Source organism: Rhinolophus sinicus, linkage group LG13 (genome assembly GCF_036562045.2).
Source record: "Rhinolophus sinicus isolate RSC01 linkage group LG13, ASM3656204v1, whole genome shotgun sequence".
Classification (NCBI taxonomy): domain Eukaryota; kingdom Metazoa; phylum Chordata; class Mammalia; order Chiroptera; family Rhinolophidae; genus Rhinolophus; species Rhinolophus sinicus.
In genome coordinates this window covers 9,855,832-9,879,507 of record NC_133762.1, presented here as the reverse complement: position 1 = coordinate 9,879,507, position 23,676 = coordinate 9,855,832, and the positions used below count along the sequence as shown (strand labels likewise).

The 23,676-nt window shown below is 43.7% G+C and overlaps 1 protein-coding gene across 21 annotated transcripts in view; it reads right to left on the bottom strand.

Moving 5' to 3' along the window:
- AKAP13 (A-kinase anchoring protein 13) overlaps positions 1-23,676 on the bottom strand; it is a 253,965-nt gene that overhangs the window by 80,185 nt on the left and 150,104 nt on the right. For 19 of the 21 annotated variants that reach the window (XM_074317388.1, XM_074317391.1, XM_074317390.1 and 16 more), the window contains one exon: positions 2,936-3,011. In XM_074317388.1, the coding sequence (XP_074173489.1) occupies positions 2,936-3,011 (76 nt within the window). Of the gene's footprint in view, positions 1-2,935; positions 3,012-11,586; positions 12,340-23,676 lie in introns of those variants that run through there. The other 2 variants (XM_074317405.1, XM_019726710.2) reach the window with 1 other exon arrangement.

Here is a 23,676-nt window from a genome sequence, read left to right as displayed (position 1 = left end):
AAAATCAAAAACTCCATTCCGTGGTTGAGGGGAAAATAGGGGGGCTGGCCAAGAAAAGGGCTGTCACAGCAACCATGCCGAGCTGCTAGCAGGCCAGCTGGCAGTCTAACAGACCACGTCCAAATTCCAGACTGGAAAACAAACCAGCTCAAGACCTTCTAATGGAAAATTCACCGGGAAGATCCAGCCTCAGCACTGGTAAGAACACCTCACCCAGGAAAGAAATCCAAGCACTCCACGCACCACGAACCAATTTGGGATGAGACTGCTGAGTGATACATGACGTTGATTGTTGAGTTGGGGAGGAGGGAAGGGCATGGAAACAGGGAAAAGGAAAAGAACTTTAAGCCATTATGAGACCCCACAAACAGGGGGAACCCTGGACGCAAAGCTAATCTACACCCGAGGTCACACGTGTTGTACGTTTTCAAAAGGAATGAAATCTCTCCTTTCTTCCCGCATTTCCCCTTCCTAATAGAGCTGAACAGCATGTGAAGGTGTAAGGAAGAATGGGCACCGGTGTGAGAGTTAGACTGTGGGGCTTAGATCCGGGTCTAACTGCTTATTAGCAGGAAGAGCTCAGGCAGAAGTAGCTTAACCCCTCTAGGGCTCCATTTCCATCCCAGTGAAACGCGATGGTTAGAACCTCCCTCAAGTAGCTGCAGTGACAGAAACAATTTATACCTAGGGAGCTCTGTCCCTCAGCACACAGTAGGCGTGCGATAAACATGCCTAATGTTAAAGCTTCATTAACCTATAATGTGACTCAACAAGCACCTGGTAAAACACCACCCCGAGGCAGAGCGCCCCGTTTTATGACCCGTGTATAAACCTGTCGGTGACTTTTGTGTCCTGAGCCATTCGCTTTTTAAAAGCTAGCAAAACTTGTACTTTTAAAGAGGCTATCTAGTCATTTGGGTTTAAAATTATATGTATACAAACAAATTATAGCTGGGGAAGGGTAGGAACATCCCAGCAGCACTTGCAGGGCTTGGCTGCACCGTGCTAATCTTTATACTGTGTTGTATTTATCCAGAACTGAAAACTACGCAAAGTCATCTTAAAAGATATTCTCCCATTTGGTCTAACGGTATTGCTCTCTTGAGCTGTGTTTATTATGAAGTAAAAGAAAAAAAAGAAAAAAGATGCCTGAAATTAAAAATCTCAGGTCTGAAGTTCAGAAGCATAATCCAGATCTTGGATTTTGTTAAATCGAGGTTTGAAAAGAATCACTCTAAAAACCCCGAGAGAGTTGTGGCTGGGGTTGGAGCGTGGAAAGGGACAACGATGATCTGGGGGAAATGCTCAGGGGGTCAAAATTCATTTCTTTAAATGAGTAAATTAAACCACCACATGTGGAGAAACTTCCGGCGAATATTCGAACTGTAATGCAGCCTCATTCAACCTTTACATGGCAGACAGTTCCACTGTTTGGGTGGTTGGGAGTAATTACACTTTCAGAAAAAGCCCCAAACAGCTTCAGGAACCAAACAAAACATAGTTAAGTACATACTTTTAAGTAGAAGATTCTAGGGGGCCGGACGGGGGAAGTGTCAGCTAAGCCTGTGAACAGGGTCAGTCTTATAAAATGCGGAGACCTTCAACAGAACTATAGTGTATTAATTAATTAATATCCTATAACCACTTCCTCCGTGGGAGACAAAACTAGAGGAAAACAATTCCCACATTTGTTTCCAACACTTCCTTTGGAGTGAAGTCAGAGGGTTGGAGACAGAGGACATTCGCCCTTAAATTTAAAACCTCAGGGCATCCACCCCTACAGTGTGTTTCCAGAAAGGCCAGTAAATGAGGACTCAGTAATTTTTAAAGCAGATCAGTAAAATTTGGCAATGTAGACAGAAGTTTTGTTGGGTAAAGTGGACTCAAGAGCCCAGAATGTAAATCGCCAGTGTTCCCATGGAAGCTTCAGGAACAAGCACCAAGGACTCCACTTACCCTGTCATTTGGACAACACCCCCCAGTGAGGAAACCTAGTAATGCTTTAGAAATGGGAGACAACAGAGCATGCAGACATTAGGGAACATACCTTCGTCCTACTGAATTAGGGGCTAAACCTCGGTGAGCAGCTGGGTCTCCGAACGAACCACAAGCCACGTGCTACGTTACTACCAAGCAAGGTCTTCAGAGCGTTTTGCCCTCATCTGTTGTTACTAAGACCTCATGGATGCTTAAGGAAAGACTCGAACCCTGACAATCCTTGAAAACTTTCTGGTTCCTATTCTTGTGTACAGGAGAGAGACCAAAGGACTTTTCTTGGCCCACGCGAGGAGCGAACTGGCAACCTTGGTGTTATCAGTACCACGCTCTAACCAACTGAGCTAAGCGGCCACCCCGCCAAAGGACGTTTTAAAGTCTGATGCCAGGGCCACACCACAGCCCAATTAAATTAGAATCTCTGGGATAAGACCCAAGCATCAGTTTCTCTTAACGCTGCAGAAGCACTTTCAATGCACAGCCAGAACTGAGAGCCACAGGTGAGTAATATATATATAAATAATATATATTTATAGTTTTATCAGGTTAAGAAAACTGTATCATATGTATACATCTGCACAGATGCTGTCACAGATGAATTAATAAATCATAAAGCCCTATGCAAAGACTTCCTACTATTAAGTTGGTGCAAAAGTAATTGCGGTTTTTGCAAATTTAATTTTTTTTAAAGCTTTTAAACCGCAATTACTTTTGCACCGACCTAATAAAGTAAAATTTAGGTGATGACACGTACTCACTGCTAAACGCTTACAAACTCAAACCACATATACCCCTTCCTCTGACTGACTGTGTAACATGCTAAGGAAGGACAGACCTCCAAATCGAACGATCTCTTATTAAAGTGAGATTGCGGCTCTAGAAAATGAACATTCTGGATGTAGGTCGGCAAGGAACCTGGAAGTTGGAAAGTCCTGCTTACCTGGGCTCTGGGTGGGAGCCAAGAGAGAAGCGGCATCAGGGCACGGCTCTATTGTACACCAGCTTTCTCGGTTTATCTGAAGGAAAAGAAACAAACTGAGTTTCAGACAATGGAGTAACGTGGCACAATTTTACAGCTGCTGCAAATGTACCTGCTGTATTGTACCAGCAGTCCTAGCTGTTTCTTTAAAAGTTTACTGTAAAGTGAGTAAAATTATTTTAAAGAAAGAAAACCTTTTCACAATACAATCAAGGCAATGGATACTCAATTAACGCTCTACAGAGAGTGTCAATAAAAGGTAGGCATATAAAAGCAATTTTTATTAAATTAATAAATTCATTATGTTTTCATTAAATTTTAAATGATGTAATTTAAAAAAAAATAATAACCACCAGAGATTTCAACAGCCTTCTCTCAAAAACGTAAAACAAGTAGACACAAAGTCAGTACAGATGTAGAAAACTGGAAGAACATTATCAACCAATGGGATCTAATGGACACACTTCACCCAATAATAGCAGAAAACACATTCGTTTTGCATGGACATGAAAAACAGACCATATTCTCTGGCATAAAACAAGTCTCAAACTTGAGGATTAAAATCATACATAGTATGCTCTTTGTTTAAAACAGTAGTAAGTTTAGAAACCAAAACCAACAAGATATTGGGGGGAAAAAAAGCAAAACCCCAAATATTTAAAAAAGAAAAAAAAAAAAACCTTCTAAAAAGATTCCATGAATCAAAGATGAAATCTTAAGGAAACATTAGGTATTAAATATTAGGAAATATTTTTAAAACTATTTAAAAATAAAAATACCACATATAAAAATTTGTGAGATACAGCTAAAACAGTTCTTTGAGCAAAATTTATATTACATGTCGATTTCATTAGAAAAGGTCTCAAATCAATGAACTAAGCTACCACCTTAAGAAACGAGAAAGCTTATTAACTCACAGCAAATAGAATGATAAAATGAAAAAAAAAACAACCCAAGAACACAAAACAACAAAAATCAGACAGCAGAAATCAACAAAATAGAAAAAAGAGAAACAATAAAATCAATAAAACCCAAAGCTGGTTCCTTGAAAAGATCAATGATATCAGTAAAACTCTAGCTAGACTAACCAAGAACAAAAGAAAAGTTACAAATTACCAGTATCAGAAATTAAAGAGGGACATCATTACAGATCCTACAGACACTGAAAAGATAACAAAGGAATATTAGGAACAACTTTACTGCACATCATTATAACCCAGATTAGAGAAATTTTGCATACATGTTTTTGAGGAGCATAAAAAGCCCAAAGGTGTTCAGAAATATAAGCTGAAGAAAGAATAATGGGAGATATGGCTACAATGAATCTATGCTTTATTCTCTACCAAGGATGGACGACACCCCCACCCCCACTATATATGCAAGGGAGTGAAAAGATCAGTAATACAGTAGGAAAATAACTCGAGAAGAAGTGTCTAGATACAAGGGGATAGCAGGGAGGAAGGCAGCCTGGGGCACCCAGGACACAAAGCCAGGTGGAGGCAGTGGGTACCTGCACTAGCGACATGTCCTTTGGAGCACAGAGCAGCAGATCAGTAACCTGGGAAAGAGCAGCATCCACAGAAAGAAGACAGAAAGACGGGTCAAAGACCCACAACTTAAGAGATGTAGGAAATCCAGAGGGGAAGAAGATGATGATGCATTCTATTTGACTTTGATGAGTTTGGGGTGTCAAGACATCTTTCAAATGTTTCAACAGTCATGGAATCAGAGAGCAAGTCCGGGACAAACTTCATTTGTTCTTGAGTAATGGGTGAACAGCGTGTGCAAGCGGGCCAGGGCAGAAAACAGAGAGAAGACATCCTGAAGGCAGCATTCATGTGCCGTAACACACATTTGCAGATGGAGTAGCTTGGAGAACTCATGCTTTATGGTTCTTACAAACACACAGCATAAAAGTGAGTGTGTTTCAGGGAAATATAAATAAATCAAAACCACAACGAGATACCACAATCAACCCATTAGGATGGCTATTACTAAACAAACAAACCAAAACAGAAAATAACGAGCATTGGTAAGCATGTGGACAAACGGGAACCTTTGTGTTTTGCTGGTGGGAATGTAAAATGGTGCAGCCACTGTAGAAAACACTGTGGTGGCTCCTCCAAAAAGTAAACAGAATTACCATGTATGATCCAGCAATCCCGCTTCTGGGTATGTACCAAAGAGAATCGAAAGCAGGGACTTGAACAGACTACATTCACAGCCGCATTACTCACAACAGACGAAAGTTGGAAACAACCCTAATGTCCATCTACAGGTGAACGAATAAACAAAACGTTCTGTATACAAATAACAGACTACTAGTCAGCCTTAAAAAGGAAATTCTGACACACGCTACAACATGGATGGACCTTGAAGACATTATGCTGAGTGAAATAAACCAAAGGACACAAAAGGACAGAGCCTGTCTGATTCTAATGACACAAGGTACCTAGACGAGTCAAATTCATAGGGACGAAAAACAGAATGGTGGCTGCCAGGCACTAGGGTGGGGGAAACGGGGAGTTAGTGTTTAATGGGTACAGAGCTTGTCTGCAAAGACGAAAACCTTCTAGAGATGGATGGTGGTGGTGATGGCACAACACTGAGAATATACTTCATGTCGCTCCACTGTACACCTAAATGTGGTCGATTTTATGTTGTGCATATTTTATCAATAAAAAATGTGTACAGCAGTTAGAAATAAGCAAGTTTGTTTAGCGAAAAGTAGTTGGGCAACTCATAGTCAGAGGCATAGCTGGTAATCGGGGCCAGATGATACCAGACGTGGTCAGTGCCATTACCCAGAGGCAAACTCCATGGGCACTGAGGGTGGGAAGAACGTCGAAACACGCATCAGCATTTTCAACCACATCCTGCACACAGTGATGGCAGCAGCGCGCACAGCACATTCATGTGTGAAAACTACTGTGCAGACCCTGTAAGTCAGCTGCACAACAGATACACATGGATTACAAAGCATTCTCCCCGTTCTTGTGCCATTTCAGAATCACTGATGTGACAGATAAACTAATGTGTCCTAGTCTCAGCTCTATTCTACAATTCCGCTGTTTCTTTCTCACTAATGAGAGACAACTTAATTAAAGGACCCACTATGTGGTTCATTTCAAACATTTCCAGAGTGCTTGCCAGGCTGTAACACATGGCAACACATCTGTTGCCATGTTAGTCTCTTTCCGAAAAGGTGACCTGTAAGACTGAGCTTTTTAATAATAAATGATAAACTAGTTCTTTGTACCATCAATACTCTTCTTAGCCAGCTCTGAGACTAGGCTTCGCAAAAGATTCTGATCACCAACTTCGGATCAGGAGACAGACTAGGAAGAAACAACAGTGCTGAGGCTGCTGATAATTTGAGTTTTACGGGAAAAACGAAGATGGCGTTGATAAGCCTCTGTTCAGATTTTGCCCAGATGGGACCTTTGAGCTACTCGCCAAATACAGGACCGGCAAGTGACTGGCTGGCCAGGGGAGGGGAGAGTTCAAGATGATTCAGAAATTTTGTGACGTAGCTGGAAATGAAGAAAACAGAGACCTTGCCATTCAATATCCATATCTTTTGGAAGGATCAATGACCAAAACACACTTCCTGGCTCCGACCGCATTCATGGTTCTTTAGCTAATAACCAAGTTAGTCTCGTCTTCAGAGTATGTCCCTGACGAGATCACAGACAGCTCCTGCCGGTGGTGACTTAGTGCATATGGAACACGGGACAACAGACGTTACTTCAGAAGAAATGCCAGACCCACCCCCCACCCCCAAACCCCACCCCCAAGTTATTTTTCATTCCTGCCCCGAGGCCTGGGACCCCTTGTCATTACCTAAATCACACCCACGCCATGTTCCCATCAGTCTGAAAATAGAGTGGTACATATTTTCAGTGGAGATGGAGCTGCCTTTTGTTTTTGGCAGTGTTTCTGCTACTGTTTATATCTGAACATCCTAATAATACAGCTCATGGTTACACCCAGGCTTCCCAGCCGCTGCCGTTATTTACTTCCTCGGCAACTGTCTCAGGAGATCCAGCCCGAGTTCCAGAGCAGAACAAAAGGAAGCAAAACCCCACCATCCGGACATGGGAGCCAACACTTGAGCCAAAGTCCTTTCAGGGAATCAGATTGTAACTGAGCAGATATGTGGAGCTGTCTTACACCCTTCACCTCCTTTTACATCTTTTGTTTGCTACAATGTAGAAGTCTCTCAAAGCAAGCACACTTTGAAAGCATGTATGTTTTTCTGGAAAATAACACTGTAGTTACAGACAAACGACTCCTTTTGAAGAGGCTGGTAGTCTGCTCAAAGCTCATGGATGGAGGAGACGGTTCTCCTCTGAAGTCATCTCAGCCAGTGCACACAAAACACGGGTGCAAACCTTTTAACCATCCGTCGGACACTCTGAAGAACGCGCTACAAAATATGTTCACGATCAATCATCAATAACATGAGAAATCATGTACTATGAACAGGCACTATTTTTCCAGGTAACCCAAAATCACAAAATTCGTAAAACAGAAATGGCTCTTAGACTAACATCACTTTAAATCAGCAGTTAACACTAGATTCTGACCCCCCCTTTTTGGTCTGCGAGTTTTACAGTCCATTTCTGATACTTGCTGTCCTCTTGTGCTAAGAACAGTCTCAGGAATGCTTATCATGTGTTGGCTACTGATGTGTTAGGGGAAACCTCCCCTCAGTCATTCACTTGGGAGTTCGGTGCTGGCTTTCTGAATAGTGCTGAGAAAAACAGGCACATTGATACTAAAGGGCCTCTGCTAATGATTCAAATTCTTCCGTATCTCATTTTGGGCATGTGATTCATAGGTAGCAACCACTTATCATGAGAGCCAGAAGTCACACGTGCATCAGAAGAGGGCAACCCAGGGACTGTCACACAGTGAGGCAGAGGAATATGTGTGTGCACTGGGTTGGGGGACGCATGGGTGGCTGACAAGGTACACTATCAATGCATGTCAGTATTTAGAAAAAAATTCAGAAAGGAGGTAAGACGGGGGGATGTTGGGGGTTGATGACGGGAAGCAAGAGCTGATCTGAAGGTAAAGGCCAATGTCTGCAGCCTTAGGGAATCTTAAGGCCTCGATGCAGAACCATCACAAAACGAACTAGAGACCTGACAAAGGGGACAGATCAGAATGCAATAGAAGCCAGCAGAAGAGTGGGTCCATAACACAGGATGGGAAGCTTGCAGCTCATCTACGGTAGATTAATCGGGTGCCAGTGGAAGGACTGGGGTTTTAAATGTGGAACACCAAACTGACAGGCCCAAACATCTAAATTGTGCGATTACTATCGTACTTTATCTCTGAGTCCAGTACATCAATGCAGGACCACGATGCTTAGGAATCCATACTTACCAATGCATTCAATTAACAAACACTTGAATATTAAATTCATAGTCATTTAATATGAATTAGGGACACTGTTCTGAGTGCTTAGATATATTTAGTTGAACGGAAGAAAAATTACAAACTCCTTAGCATAAAAAAGCAAACTTCCACAGATAAGTGGACTGAGAACATACACATGGTCACTGGGGGACTGAAGTGGTACGTACAGCGGATACCATTTCTTAGAAACAATGATTACGGATACTGACATTCACAATGGAAGATAACTGGAGAACACTTCTGAATGATTTTTAAAAAAGAACTATGTGGAAAATGGGTGACAAATTGTTTGACAAACTGAAACTATAAGAGATTGTGCACCTGTCCAAAGGGTTACAGAAGGAATTCCTGCGCAGGAAAGAAGTGACCGAGATAACGTCTAAGAATTCTTCCAGTATGAAAAGTCTAAGATAGAAAAAAATGTACGTAGTATAGATAAATAAAAATTGATACACAGATGCAGTAGGTCGAGTCAAATAGGAGGTCTAAGATGGCAAAAAAAAACACGGCCTTTGAAAGCAATCAGATGTGGGGTTGCACCCTGCGACCTATTACACATGCGCTGCGAGACCTTGGGAAACTTCCTGACTACCCAAAACGTTTTTCCATACATGGGACTAGGAATGTCAAAATTCAATGCCTGTATCTCATATGCATCCACTTTTCCCCCTTCAGACCACAAAACCACCTTACCATGCTTGAGCTACCGCAATGGCAGCCTAATTGATTCCCACACGGCCAGAATGATACTGTATAAACATAAACTGAGAAGCAACGGATCCAGACAAAGCAAGCTCCTCCCCTCAGCTGTCAAGGCCCTGCTTTTCTGGATCCCACTTGTGCCTCCAGCCTTCTTCTCAGGTCACTCCCGGCTTGCTCAGGATGGTTCTGTCATAACGGCTCCGTCAGTTCTTTCCTATCTCAGGGCCTAGTACGGGCTGCTCCTTCTTTCTAGAATACCTTCCCTTGGGTAGAGCGGGCATATTTTCATCCCCTGGAGATCAATTTGAAAACTGTCAGGACCTCAGAAAGACCTATCTAAGACAGGTCTTCCTGTTACTACTTCCTACACAGTGCGCTGCTTATTTCTGTCCAACTACTTCAGCGCGTCGTTCTTTCTCTACTCCTTGCCTGTCCTGAAGCAGGAAGAGGGTGAGGATGTAAAGCCTGTGTGGGCCTTGGACTTAACACCGTGCCTGCCATCGAAAGGTCATTAATGCTGATTTAACAGGTGGCTCTCAAGGATGTCACCTTCTTTTCTATCTCCAAAGCAAAGAAATTAACGCCAGCCTTACCTATCTCATTCATAGTGGAAATAAGGTGTTTTCAGGGCTCCTAACGTGTGCTCATTTGTTTAAAAACAATGCCTGTTTCCTGAAGAGTGAAGTGTTTTCTACTGAAAATCTCTTACTACGTAGTAGGCAGCAAGGTATAAAGAAAGAACATAAAGCCAAGTGCATCTGAGAGAAAACGAATTGTCCTTTCTTAGCTGTGGCCTTGTGGGAAAAATCACATCTTTGTCACCAATTCCCTCGCACCCCTCACCAGGGCTGATGACAGCCCTCCAGCTCTTCATATGACGTAAGCCTCAAATGAATAAGGTACATGAAAGTGTTTTGTTAAAACTATAAAACAGCATCACGAGGCCAACGTGCTGACTTAGCTCCACGCAAAAGGCTTTTGTGTCCTGCCAGAGCCGAGTGCTATACGTTTTATCATGTTTTAAGTACATGGTACTCCTCAAGGTACCTGAGCTGAGATTGGCTATCCTCCTTCCCTCTTTTTCTTTCCCCTTTCCCCCAGACATGTAAAAATCATCAAGAGTCAAGCATATAAACGTTCTAAAAACTAGGCTCTCCCAAATATGTAAGGGCAAAAATTTTAAAACATTGTGATTTCACAGAGGAAATAACATTTCAGAGAAACTAAAATACATAATATCTTGGAACAATTCAAAATACCAAGCTACCAAGTACTCTGGGCCTGGGCCAGGCAGGTGAAACCCCAACCTGAGCGCGCTGATGGAGGGACGGGGAACCCCCCGGCACACACACACAAATCACGACTCCCATCCATCCATCCATCCATCCATCCATTCCCAGCCCCTCGGCCAACGCAGGGTTTTACTGGCTCCCATGTCAAGGCTTCTGAGCCCATTTCATGGCCTCAATGGACCAATGAGAACTAGGGAGTCTCAGTCACACACTGACTGACAAACCAGTAAAACAACCCCACTATTTCCCGGACCAGAGCAATCCACTGCCACTTGGCCTAGACTCCTCCGGCTCCATACTCTCACACGTTCAGGTACCGAGGGTGTTTTGGCATCTCTGAAGCACTTGGTCGGCTTCCAATTTCCCCTGCTTTTGCCAGAAAACTGCTAAACTTCCAAAAAGTACTCCTTGAGTCATCCAACATTCCCAGACTCCCATCTTATGGCTGGAGGAGTCCTGACTAATTTTAGATTCCAGGATGCCTTCTGTGAGCAATTAGCTTTCCAGAGTCTCCGCACCCCCTCCTTAGACACCCAACATCATCAACGCTGAGAAAGCAAACAAATACAGCTATCAACAGAGTCTGAGGCCAGCCCTGAAAAGCAGTCAAACCACGCCAAAAGGGCCACTTTGCCACTTTACTAAATAGATTGACTGGAGAACCTTCCAAAGGAAATAAATGTGTCTATCTTTTCTTTTCCCTAAAGGGTTGGGAGTGAGACATAGCACAAAGAATAGAAAAGGCTCAGACAAAAGACAGACAAAGAGACAGAGGCAGAAAGAAAGACCTTTAGAGAAAGACACCCAGATAGACGGGGCTGAGGGAGGGGGACGGGATGGCAGGGACAGAAGGACAGACAGAGACGTTTCAGGAAAGACAAACTACGGAGGTGAATCTCTCCCTCCAAGATTCCCAAGACCATGAGCTTTACTCCTGAGCGTAAGAATGCATTTTAAAGCAAGCAAAAGGACATTTCAACAGTAAGGGGCTCAATGCTGATTCTCAAGTCCCCTTGTTTCTGTTCACATAGTCCTTTAAGAACCTTAAAACCACCAACCTGGCCCCCACCCCACACTGCTCAAACACCCTTCTCAGCCCCTCTCCCGTGGCAGGCAGGGGGCCAGGGACCCAGCGCCTGGACTCAGAAGAGAGCCTGAGAGCTCGGACGTGCATCCAGCGTGGCTCCTTACCTTCAGCAACACCACGTCCACTGCCCTGTCCACCTTGGAGATGTCGCACAGACTGTAGCGCCTCTTGTGCCGTTCATACATGTTGTCCAAAGGCAGAAGAGACGCAACAAAAAGCAGACGTGCCCACTCTGAACCTGGGGCACCAGCGCACTCCTTCGAGTCCAGAGCTCCAAATTTCTCACCGTGAGCTGGAGGAGACCTGTGCCTTCCAGACTCTTCTATATACAAAACCCTCAGAGGGTCACACAATAAATTAAAAAAAGAAACCACGCAGGATCCAATGCCTTGAACCGACAGAGAACTTTCTGACAAGTTCAGAGCAACGGGTTGATGAATTTATAATTCATAATATAAACAATAAGTGCCTCCTGATGCTATACTTTATGCAAATCTTGAGGGAAAGAGAACCACACACCATTTCCATCACTGGCGATAACTCCAGTGGAAAAATCAAGAATGAACTGACTGAGCATAATGGCCGAGGCACGTGGGGAAGAAAACCAAAGCAGGCAATAAAAATCCAATGTGGAAGAGACAGAGAGAAAAAAGGGAAGACAACTCTATATCAAAGAGATGAGATGAAAAAATTCTCCCATTAAATTCGGTTCTTGCTTTAAAAAGAAAAAAAAAAAAGGCTAGGACAGTCAATGTTTCCTCGACAGGACAAAAAGGCAGAAGCTTGGAGTTCTGGCTAAAGAGCTTTCGGACTTTCGGAGTCTGTGTCTTGCTCACCAGGCAGTTGAGCTTGGTTCTGATTTAAACTGAAAATATGTAATGACAGCAGAGCAAAGGCGGAAAAGAAAAAGGCCACTCCTCCTGCTCTGCTCCCTCCCTTTCTCCTGGGGCGCTGGCCCTGCCCTACCCAGCACCCCCCACCACCACCCTTTTCCCTCACTCTCCAGAACGTCAGGACCTGCCTTTCAGTCCTTCACCAACAGCCTTGGAGGCTGGAAAACCTAATTGCAGTGGTGGGAACATGATTCACCCTCAGGAAGGAGAGAAAAACAGGCTCCTTTTCCAGCCCGCTTCCTCCTCCTCCTGCTCCTCCAACCGTCCTCTGTGAAAAAGGCTGCCAGGCGATGCCAGATGCAAGGAGGGCTTTGAAGTCAGGGCAGCGTGGTCACAAAAGGACAGGGATGTCACCCTCCGCACCGAGCAGGACGCACTTATCTCCTCTACCAAGGACGGAACCTGGAACTGCCCCAGGCACACAGTGCGTCTCCCCACCAAACGCAAACCAATGATTTCACGTGAGAAAAATGTTAGCCAACTATTTCAGGGCTGTGTGTCTAGGACAGAGAAGGAGCTGTAAGAACAGCCACCTGGCTGGACTCCTGCACGTTACCTGAGCCTTGCATATGGCCCCCGCTGCTTCATTTGCCTGTTTTTTACTATATGAGGCCTCTTAAGCCCCCACCCTTTGGAACATTCTCAGGGGCCAGACCTATTCGAGGGTTCATGCTCTTGCTTCAGACATTCTCTCACTTGGGTTGCAAACGATTTGGGAGGGGAAGGAGGAGGAACTGAGGGAAGCAAAAGGGGGGGGAAGAGTGCAGAACGGAAAAAATAAGATTTTCTCCTGGGAGCATTAGTCGGCTGACATTTCCTCAAGTGCCTGGACCTGCAGAGTGTGAAAGAGGGGGTACAAATACCCCCACAGAAAGGAAGCTGGGGGGGGGATTTAATACCCGAATTTCTGTCAATATTGCAAACAGAGTTGGTGATAAGGTTTTTCAGGAGCTTTGAAAGGGGGACAGAAGGTCTGATGAGTCACGAGTTCCTCAGGCCAGGCATTCAAATAGCCAACCAGCTCAAAGGAGAGAAATGCAGCCAATCCCGCTAGAATGCAGGCATTTTCCTCATCTATCTGTTAACACCACAGCTCAGCTATAACCCGCTCAAAGCCTTTGATCCCACATCACTGTTTCATGAAGGTGGGGCCGCCCCTTCCCCACCCACCCCTTCCCCGCAGGCTCCCAGCAAGCCTTGGCTCTGTGATGTTACCAACATTTACAGAAGAAAAAGAGGGTGCTTTTCATTAGAGTGATGATGGGAAACAGCAGAAAACAAGATGATTAGAGAAAGATTAAAACGTTGTAAATAAAATTCTTCCTCAGGCTCACCAAAAGGACGGGAACCTGGTTGGGAACTTACAAATACTTTGAAACTATGTGGTCGAAAGCACAAATCGAAAAGACCCTGGAGGCTTTAGTGTACAAAAAATGGATAGCTTATTATCTTTTCTGGATGAACTTTCACCAAGCTATAATTTAGAACCCTCCTTCCTCCCCATATGAATACAAACCTGTTTCCCTCTGTCCTCAATATGGTGTATTCCCTTCCGTTTTAATTAGAATCAAATGTTTCCTGCTTCCAAGGTTCCCAGCCATCTCTCTAGGGATCAGATGCTTTAATCACAATAAGCCTCTCTGCGCCAAACCTCCCCTAACTATTGACATAAATGTACAGAATTTTACGAGATATTTTGTGCCTTGCGCTGAAGGCCAACAAAATAAGTAGCAAGGTATCTGCCCTCAAGAAGTTTATATAATTAGAGAAGAATCTGTTCCAAAATAATATGATTATCTGAAAGGGCCCAGATTACTGTTTTGAGACACACAGATTAACCTTTTCATTTCTGACTATCTGCTGGCTTTGTGCTACAGGCTGCGAATCTAGAAGACTTACTCTGTCTGCACACATAAACATATTAAAATGATTAGGAATTGTCCTTACTTATTCTGTTCCTTCTTGGAAAACAACTGTTCTAGGGAGGGAACATATGCTCTGGTGAGGAAAACAAGAGTCTGTTTTGTTTTCCCCTCTGGATCTGCTCAGCACTCACTCCTCAACAGAACACAGAAATCTGCAGTCCTGTGCCTGCCTCTGCTGCTGCTGTGGCGATTCCAAGCTTTTATCAAAAACATCTGGCACCACTGAACAGCTATTCTGGTAGGATTCTGAAACACCGCGACCAGTCGTTTTACATCCAAACTAGACCTGACAGTTACAACTTTGCATTTGGAGAATATTTCTTCTTTAATTTTGGGAACTTGTAGTAAAAAAATAAAATATGTTCATTATTTACAACCTCTTACAATATAGTTTTTACAAGATTAATTATAATCTCCATTCTCTGTGTGTCCTCCATCTACTCTCTGCCCGCAGCAAGGGGTCCCAAATTCTCCAAAAGAAGCAAGCAGCGCTTTTTAATCTGTTCATAACACAGGCCCAACATATGCTCTTCATGATTCTAGAAAAGTGAAGTATAAAAATATTGCACACATTATAATGTAACTATAGTATTTCTGTTTGTGAATTCAATTTTCTTTTGATTTATTTAATTACAAGATCTAACACCTTACCCAAATTATTTAACACTCTTACAGGTCGATTCTATTTGGCTACTTTTGTTCCTGCTGGGGCAGAACCCTGCCTCTTTAGCAGGTTCTGAATTAGGCACCACCTGGTGGGTGTGATAAAGACCCAAACAGAACAGCCAAGGCCAGTCAACAAAGGAGCAGCATGTGACTGGGCATTGGCTAAGTGACTCACCAGTGACCAACTTAGTCTCTGCAGGAATGTAAGGTAGTAAGCTGAAAATTAAGGGTTCTTCCCATTCCTGGGTGTGCCATTATCTCTCCGGAATAATTAGAACCTGGAATGATTAGTTTGACTCTCTGGACCTAGGTTTCCAAAACTGAAAAATGAGAGGGGGTGCCCACTCGAACATACCTGAAATTCCTTATTGATCTGATACTGTCATGCTGAGACTAAGAAATCTTTATTATCTGTCATATAGCTCACAGGATGTGGGTAGATTCAGAGAAGAAAAAGGAATTAAGAAATTCTCTCAAAACTTCTTTTAGAAAACATGTAGTATATATTCTTGCATAATTATATTTGCCACCCCCCTTTCACATGAAATGAGAAGGAAGAAAAGGTCTGCCACAAATACCAATTTCATTAATCTATGATTTCATTAACTTAAAAATAATGAGTCATCCAGAGTTACCCATTTGTTGGTAGCCAAATGTACTAGAATATACACAAAATATTAGTTTCCATTCAAGCAACTCCAGTTTGTTTAGAATAACAGAATGCTTCAAATAAGAAAGATGTTTTTGAGCATCTGAATATTTGAAAGGAAAAAGAAGAAAATTATTTACAGTGGCTGCAAAGACACTGCTCCATCTAGGGTTTCCTTTTTCATTTCCGTTGAGGTGTTCAAGTACTACTGGTGCTGGTGTTTCTCGGACTCACAGATTTGAAGATGCCAAGAATGTAAGAAGAGGTAAAGGAGAAGAGGAAGGCCTAAAGGGCAATCAAACAGAAATTCTCTTCGAATCAGTAGCAGGCAGCAGTGGGTGCCTCCCATGCTATAACCCTTTATTGCCTTTGCAAAAAGACACCTTAAGACAATTTAGGTGGTTGCAACAAAGCCAACTTCTGGTTGACAACAATAACGAGGGCAAAAAGGAATTAAGATGGAAGAGTATAAGACAAAACAAAGCTTTAAGAAGGTCTCTTGGCCAGCCCCATGGCTTAGAACACGGCACTCCTAGGCGAGGTGGCCAGTTCGAGTCCCACATGGGCCAGTGAGCTGCGCCCTCTACAGCTAAGACTGAACAACAGCTCTCCCTGGAGCTGGGCTGCCGTGAGCAGCTGGAGGTTGATGTGAGCTGCCATGGGGGGGCCGCAGGCTGCTGAGTGCTGCCCTGGGCTACCTTGTGCTGCCAGGAGCGGCCGGTGGTCAGCGTGAGTGGCCGGCAGCCGGAGCGAGCTGCCATGAGCTGCTGTGAGCGGCAGACCGTTGACCGGTGACCGACTGCCTTAGCTGGGGGGAGCACAAGGCTCATAACACCAGCATGGGCCAGGGAGCTGTGTCCTACACAACTAGACTGAGAAACAAGGGCTTGAACCAGAGTGGGGGGCGTTGGACGAAAGGGTGGGGGGAGGAGAGAGGTCTTTTCACAAACTTGTGCTCTTTACACATGGAACAAGCCCACAAATGTTAAATTTTACTAAAATTACCCATAGCTTGGTGAAATAAAAGGAGGAAGGATGGAAAAGGGGAGACAGCAGAATCATAATTTCAGTAGGAAAAGTAGCAACAGCACAGTTGAATCTCTAGGATAGGTCTCCTGGGACAAGATTTATTAAAAGCGATAACATTTACTGAGTTCTTCCTGTTTGTCAGGTGCTTCCGCATGTACAATTTCATTTATTCCCCCCAAAAAGCTATAAGGTAAATATTACTGTCTACAGAGGAGGAAAAGTTGCATTCAGAGTTTAAGTTACTTGCCTAAATTCACACAGCTAATAAAACAAGTGTGCATTATACTCAGTTCTGTAAATCTTTCCACTATATGTCTTATTTTGCCACATGAGAATTGCCCCAAATTAAAAGAAATGAAACCACCAAGGAGAAAATATAGGTTAAATTTGAGGAAAGAAAACTTACAATTCATTACTCGTAACATCAATATTCTTGACGTTTGATTTTATTCAAATGCCAATGGACAGAAAGATGTCATTTTTTTCAATACAAGTGACAAGTGGTTCTTAATTTTAGAAAATGGGTCGTTAAGTGAAACACACTCAACTTCTTTGTCAACAATTTAATACTTGACATTTCAGTTTTTAAACAGCTTCTCAGTATGATAATAGGTTAAGAAAAATTGGAATGAACACATCCAACACAACGACTAAAAGATTTCTGGATACTGACGGTTGTTATCCAGAACTTTATAATGGATGTATACTGGTCCTAGTTTTTCTCTTTGGGACAAACGTTATTTCTTATGGCAGCATTTCAAATATCTGAAGATATCCCGTCACCAGTCACCACCCTCCTCAGAGCTTTCTTCTGGATCACGGTTCCCATAACTGCTCCTCAGGCAACAGGGTACCCACTGAAGGCTACCTTGTCAGTCCTTCTTGTGACATGGCCACTCAAAGCGAAGTCCTCTGAAACTGTGTACACTGGGACAGTTAAGATCACTGGCTTTCTGAACATGAACACTACACCGTTACAGGGAGATAAGCTTCTGGTGAAACAGGCTCACTTCCCATACCTTTTCTCCCAGTTTGATTTAAGTCAAAACAGGTTGCTCCCATACCATAACCGTGATTTTATTAAACCCACTTCACAATTTCCCTGCTAAATTATCTCATTTATTTTAAATTATCGTTTTAGCCTAAAAAAGAGCATCTTGAATCTAGATTCTGTCACCGAAATAACAGCGGTCCCTGCAAACCTTGTTTCGTCTATAAACCTGAAGAGCAGGGCTAAAAACAGAGACCCAGAAGTGTGCCGCTAAAAGCCACCCTGGGAGGCTGTCAGTCCACCAACCATCAGTCTTGATAAAGTGCTGTTCCATCAGTTACAAAGCCAGCTGAACTTTGAGTCCCATTCTGCATCTTCTATATAAAATGTACAAAGCTCTACTAAAGTTCATACCTCCTAGATGTTCTCCTCTTCAACCTACCTCGTAACCCTACCAAAAAGAGAAACGAGACACCACCCGTGCCGTGTATTGCTTGGGTAACACTTCTCTGTGTAGTCATGCTCTCTATTTGAAACCAAACCCAAAAGACTGTCATATCTGATCAGCGCTAAACCATGTGTACTGTGATTTCTGTATCTGCCAGCGTGACTACCACAGCATAAGCGACTACAGCACTGACAAAAACAAAGCAAAAGCGACCCTGACGTTTTTCTTCATAATGCTACGATACAAGAATTTCTTCTCGCATACAGAAATCTTACCCACTTCATGACGCCTATAAATGCAAACATTCAGTTGAGTGAAATAACTGTACATAGTATTATAGCAGCCCCCCAAGGCATTCATGGTAAAAAGGATATGCTCCCTCCACATCATTTTTTATTGTTAAACACACTAACTATACTGCTAATGAGTCAATTCCAATGAATTCATATCCTTTTGCTGTTTTTCCCACCCAAATATATTTACATGTGCAAAAAGCGTGGGATTCAGACTGAACTTTTGGTCATAACTTCTATTTCAGGTGATAATCTAAGACCTCGAAAGGCATGTTTTTACTTAGTCCTAAAATAATTTTTAAGCAGCTTTACTGAAGTATAATCAGCATACAGTAAGTTGTACATATTTAAAGTATACTAGACACTTTGTAAAAATTGAATTTGTTGAGTTTTCAAATTTTCCCAAAGAATGTGGCTTTAAAATATATTAGTATTGTAAAAACCTGGAACGCTAAGAATGCTAAAAAGTGGCAAATGTGTATCAGTAACAATTTAAACCACCACAACGTTTCACATGGAAAGTTTATGATATTGTTGTGATTGTCTATTACAACTGCACACGTCACTGCCCTAAACCTTCCTGAAGAGATGACGTATTCTGAGGCCTGCGGAGGAAACGCAGACCAGTCTGGGGCCTGATGGATGCAGAGGAACTCACCAGGCAACAGGGGTACGGAGCGTAGGGAGGCGGGGGAGGGAGAGCAAGACAGACATGATTTTGTACAAGTTCAGGCAGAGGGCCGGGTGCTGAGGCCCAGCGGCAAGAACGAGCAAGCAGAGCAGAAGACGAGGCCAGAACAGAGAGACGAGCGAGCTACTGACACTCACAAGTCTGAATCACCACAGTCGGAAAGAGCCACCGAAGGGTTGTTAGCAAGGGAAAAGCACGGTCAGTTCTGCATTTCAAAATCACCATTTTTTTCAAGAGTGTGCTCAGTAGACAAGAGGCAGCAACACTAGAGACACGAGAGTTAGTCACAAAGTGGCTGCAGAAGTTGGATGACAGAGGCTGGTGGCTTGAATGCAGGTGAGGAAAATGTAGGTAAAGCATCAATAAGTGCGAGCCCACAGATCTTTACCATTAGCCAGAACTGGGGGTGGAAGGCTGAGGAGGAGCAGCGCCCTGTTGACTAGGCTTCTCCCTGGGCAGCCAGGTACCCGGTGGAAGGCAGCCCAGGCGGGGAGCCGGGAGGACCGGCTCATGAGTGGAGTTTCAGACACAGTGAAGCTCAGGCGTCTGAGCTACCCCCGCACAGGTGTGCAGGGGATGTATGTATGTGTCTGCTGCTCAGGAGCAGGGCTGGGACTGGCACCAGATGGGAGAATCAACACAGAGATGTGACAGCAAGGAGCCTAAAGGAAGTATTTCAAGGAAAGAACGGGACATAGTGCCAACTGCTGGGAAAAGGTCAAGCAAAGAAGACATCTGGATTTTGCTATGTAAGTGCTGGACCTTGGTGAGGGCAGTTCTGGTGTAGCAGTCGAGCGACGAAAGCTGGGTTTAATTTCACAGGGGAAAATTCAAGTTCTCTTAAGACATTTTTGCCTTTAGAGAAAGTACCTTAATGAATCCTCATGCGATGGTGGCTATAGGGGTGGTAACAAATACTTCAGATTGTGAAAAAAAACTTCCTGAGAAGTAAATGAAGCATTAACAGAGAAAGAGGACCATTAACAAAAACAAAGTGAGTTCTGGGCAACGTGTGTGCCTATTGTTTTACGTACTTTTCAATTCTTCCCAAGAGATCCTGTCACAGAGACCAGAAGAGAACACTTGAGTGCACACACTGCTATCTTGGTCGAGAATACAGACAAAGGTTTCTATAATAGCTACAGGGGGAGGCAGGGTGGACAGTGTTTTGGCAAGGAAATGGAAAAAGAAGGTAACAGCCAACAAGGAACTCCCTTTCCATATGATCATCTATGGAAATAAGAGCAAACTTCATCCTATAAAACAAAGGCAGTGACTAAGGTCAAGGAAAACAACGTTGACATTTACTGACCAGAATTCCCTAATGGGCTTTTGTCATTGCCAGCATGCCACATCAAGGAGTGAACATGAGCCAAACGAATTTACCCATCCAACAAACACTAGTTAGGGTGCTCAGCGAGGTGTTGAGAGAGACAGAGAGATGGATGCAATGTTTCTGGGACCTCAAGGAAACGGAGCAGGGGCGACGGCATGAAGTCTGAGACTGCGTGGGCAGCACACATGAAATGCCGAATTTCAGCAAAGGAACGAGGCTCTCTGGCTGAACTGATTAGGCTGAAAAGTTCCGTGAAGGTGGTGCCTTAACAGAAAGGGACAGAAAGAGAGAGAATGAGAGGGAGGAGGTGGGCATTGCCTATAAAGCGTGAAGGAAGGTACAGACGTTGATGACGGGCCGGTGCGGCAGAGGACTGGCCACTGTCTAATTACATGCCTCAGGTTCCTGTAAGGAAGTGCTATAACATTAGCCTGGAAAGGCATTAACAGCCTGGATCATAAAAGCATATGATGTCATGCTAAGAAGTTTGGAAGCTATTCAGAGGCAACTGGGAGCCGCCAGCAAAGGCATCTGAGCAGAGAAGTGGTATGATTTGCGCTGTAATTCAGGACGGCTGCCCAAGACTTCAGCCTCATCCAGTCTAACCCCCCTTGCCTGGGTCTCACACCACTGCTTGATCCTTATCCCATCTCATTTGCTCCTCTGCTTCGAGATAAGTATACGGTTGGTCTCTCAAGTTTCCACACTTAGGACGTGCTTCTTCCTCCCTCAATTTTCCTGGCTCTTTGAACAACTGCGGCTTCTGGGATGCCATACCGTGTCTCTCCACCTTACCTAAAACCCACCGTCCAAATCCCACTTTCCTAACTAAGCTCTCTGCCTGCTCTTCCCTCCTTATTCCTCTGTCCTCAGACTCTGCGGCCCTCGCATGATGGTGTCCTCCCTGTACTGTCCCTTGGTGCTGTACGCTGGTCTAAGGAGATGGTGGGTTCCTTAAAGACAAGAGGGACTCCTGAAATGCCAAATCCCAGAATGTCAAAAACACCCAACGGCTGAATGACTCACTGATTATATACTTGTTTATTACCACAATCACAATCCTAGACTTTTCCAGATATAGTTATTAAACAATGACAGAAAAAAAACTTCTTAGTGTATTAACATACACAAAAGGTGAGTAGCCTAAAAGAGTTTCTCAATTTAAAGGATAATGTCTGGCCAGACATGAAAACTCATGTTCAAAATAACCAGACCCTAAAATTTCACATAAAATGAAAATTTATTACGTTAGGAAATTGACTCATTTTTCTTATTTTTCACTTCACGGCAAAAAGAAGAGCTGTCGCACAGTCCCTCGGTCAGACAAGCCAAAGAGTGATTCCGTTTCCCATGGGAGATTTCCCTCATCTTTCCAGGCGAACACATACCACTGTAGAGTCTCACCTTCCATGAAATGCAGGTATGACTTACTCTTTATCAAGTGTCCAAAAGACAGGGCAAAGGGAAGTGAGAAAATCCCTTGAAGAAAAACCCTACTGAAAAAATTAAGAGGTACAAATTAGCAGTTACAAAATCGTTAGGGGATGTAAAGTACAGCCTAGGGAATATAGTCAATATTGTAATAACTATGTACTGTGTCAGGTGGGTGCTAGACTTAACGGGGGGGGGGGGGGACTGCATAAATTATATAAATGTCTAACCACTATGCTATACACCTGAAACTAATTTAACATTGTATATCAACTGGAATTGAAAAATAAGAAAAGAACAACAAAACCTACTTTTCAACACTGCAGCCAGGTCAATTTTGGCATTCACTCATCCCTCCAAAAACAAATCTGGTTTTGCTCATTTTGCAACTAATATTTGGAGCTTGCATTTGATAATGTTATTCAACTGTTATTGAACTAACTCAATAATTTTATTCAGTCTAATGTGTTCTGAAAAACTTTAAGGAAGTACAATACAACTCTTCACCTCAGAGTAAACTGTTAGATTTTTTTCTTTTGTTTTTTGGAAGAGTTGTTACCACAAAAATATGCTGGGGGCGGGGGGATTGCCCCTTAAATACACAGGAGAAGCAACGTCCCATCCAGTACACATCACAGGAAGGAAAGGGATGGCTGGCTAATGGTTCTATTTACCTAGCACAGTGGTTAAGTGGGGGAACTCTGGAGCCAGACTGCCTTAGTTTTTGTGCCTTAGTTTCTTATCTGCATTATGGAGATAAAAATACTATTTTTATTTTATCGTTTCATTTTTCCCTTATTTCAAAAAAAACCCAGATATGTAAGTCAGCCTACAAGGGTGCATATGAGATAAAACCAAGTAACTGATAAACTCTGACTGAAGTTAGAACAGAAAGAACAAAACATGATTGCTTTGAGCCACATCACCACGTTCCCTCTGAAGATAGTTTGTAACATGGGACACGAAAGCAGAAAGAGCGAAAAGTTGTTTTCTTTTCTCTGTAAGTGGAGAAGGTAGGTAGCTTCCCAGAAGCTAAGACTAAAGGAGCTGTGCAACAAGCTGTTTTATGGAGAAGCAGTTCTTTCAAAAGGTCAAGACAGGACTGGGAACTCATTGGGGAGAGTCAGGCTTGGGAAAAAAGCCTCTTCCTCCGAGGCAAAGGGAAAGAAGTAATAAGACAGATATTTATAGATTTTTCCTGGCCAATCCCCAAGTGCCTAATTTGGACTGGACTGCTAGTGTCCTTGTACAATCTCCACCAAGAAGGATGACTACGAGTGGGACCCAATGGGACAGAGAACACTTGTGTGGCGCTGAGAGGCGACTCGGCGAGAAAAGCCTGTATCACCATGACAGACTCTGTCCTCTCCTCACCTGTCCTTGTGCGACTCCTCCACAGCCCTCACACAAGACCAGCGGCTGTGCGTGGATTGGACACCTGGCTGCCTCCGCGTCCCCGAGCCTGCCTCATGCCCTTCCCCGCCTGGGCCAAACTGGTCAAGTCCCCTCGAATGCTGTCATACCCATGATGTCGCCACGAAACGCCTCAGTGGGAAACTGACCTGTCCTTCCTCTGAGCGTGAGATCTGTCAGCGCTCCTGTCACAGCGCTCCTGTCACAACGCTCAGAGCATCCACTGACTCACTGTTCTCTGGGCACCTGCTGTGCAGGGCTCCTGGAGCGAGACATTTACTGTTTCTTTGGATTTCCTATAGGTCCTTGGCCTTAGCATTCAACACATGGTTCTTGTGTGAATGAAGAAATACCCATCTCTGTCTGAAGAGGACCGTTCAGGTCAGGTAACCCATTCTCAGGAGCAGATCACACTGGTACAGGCAACCC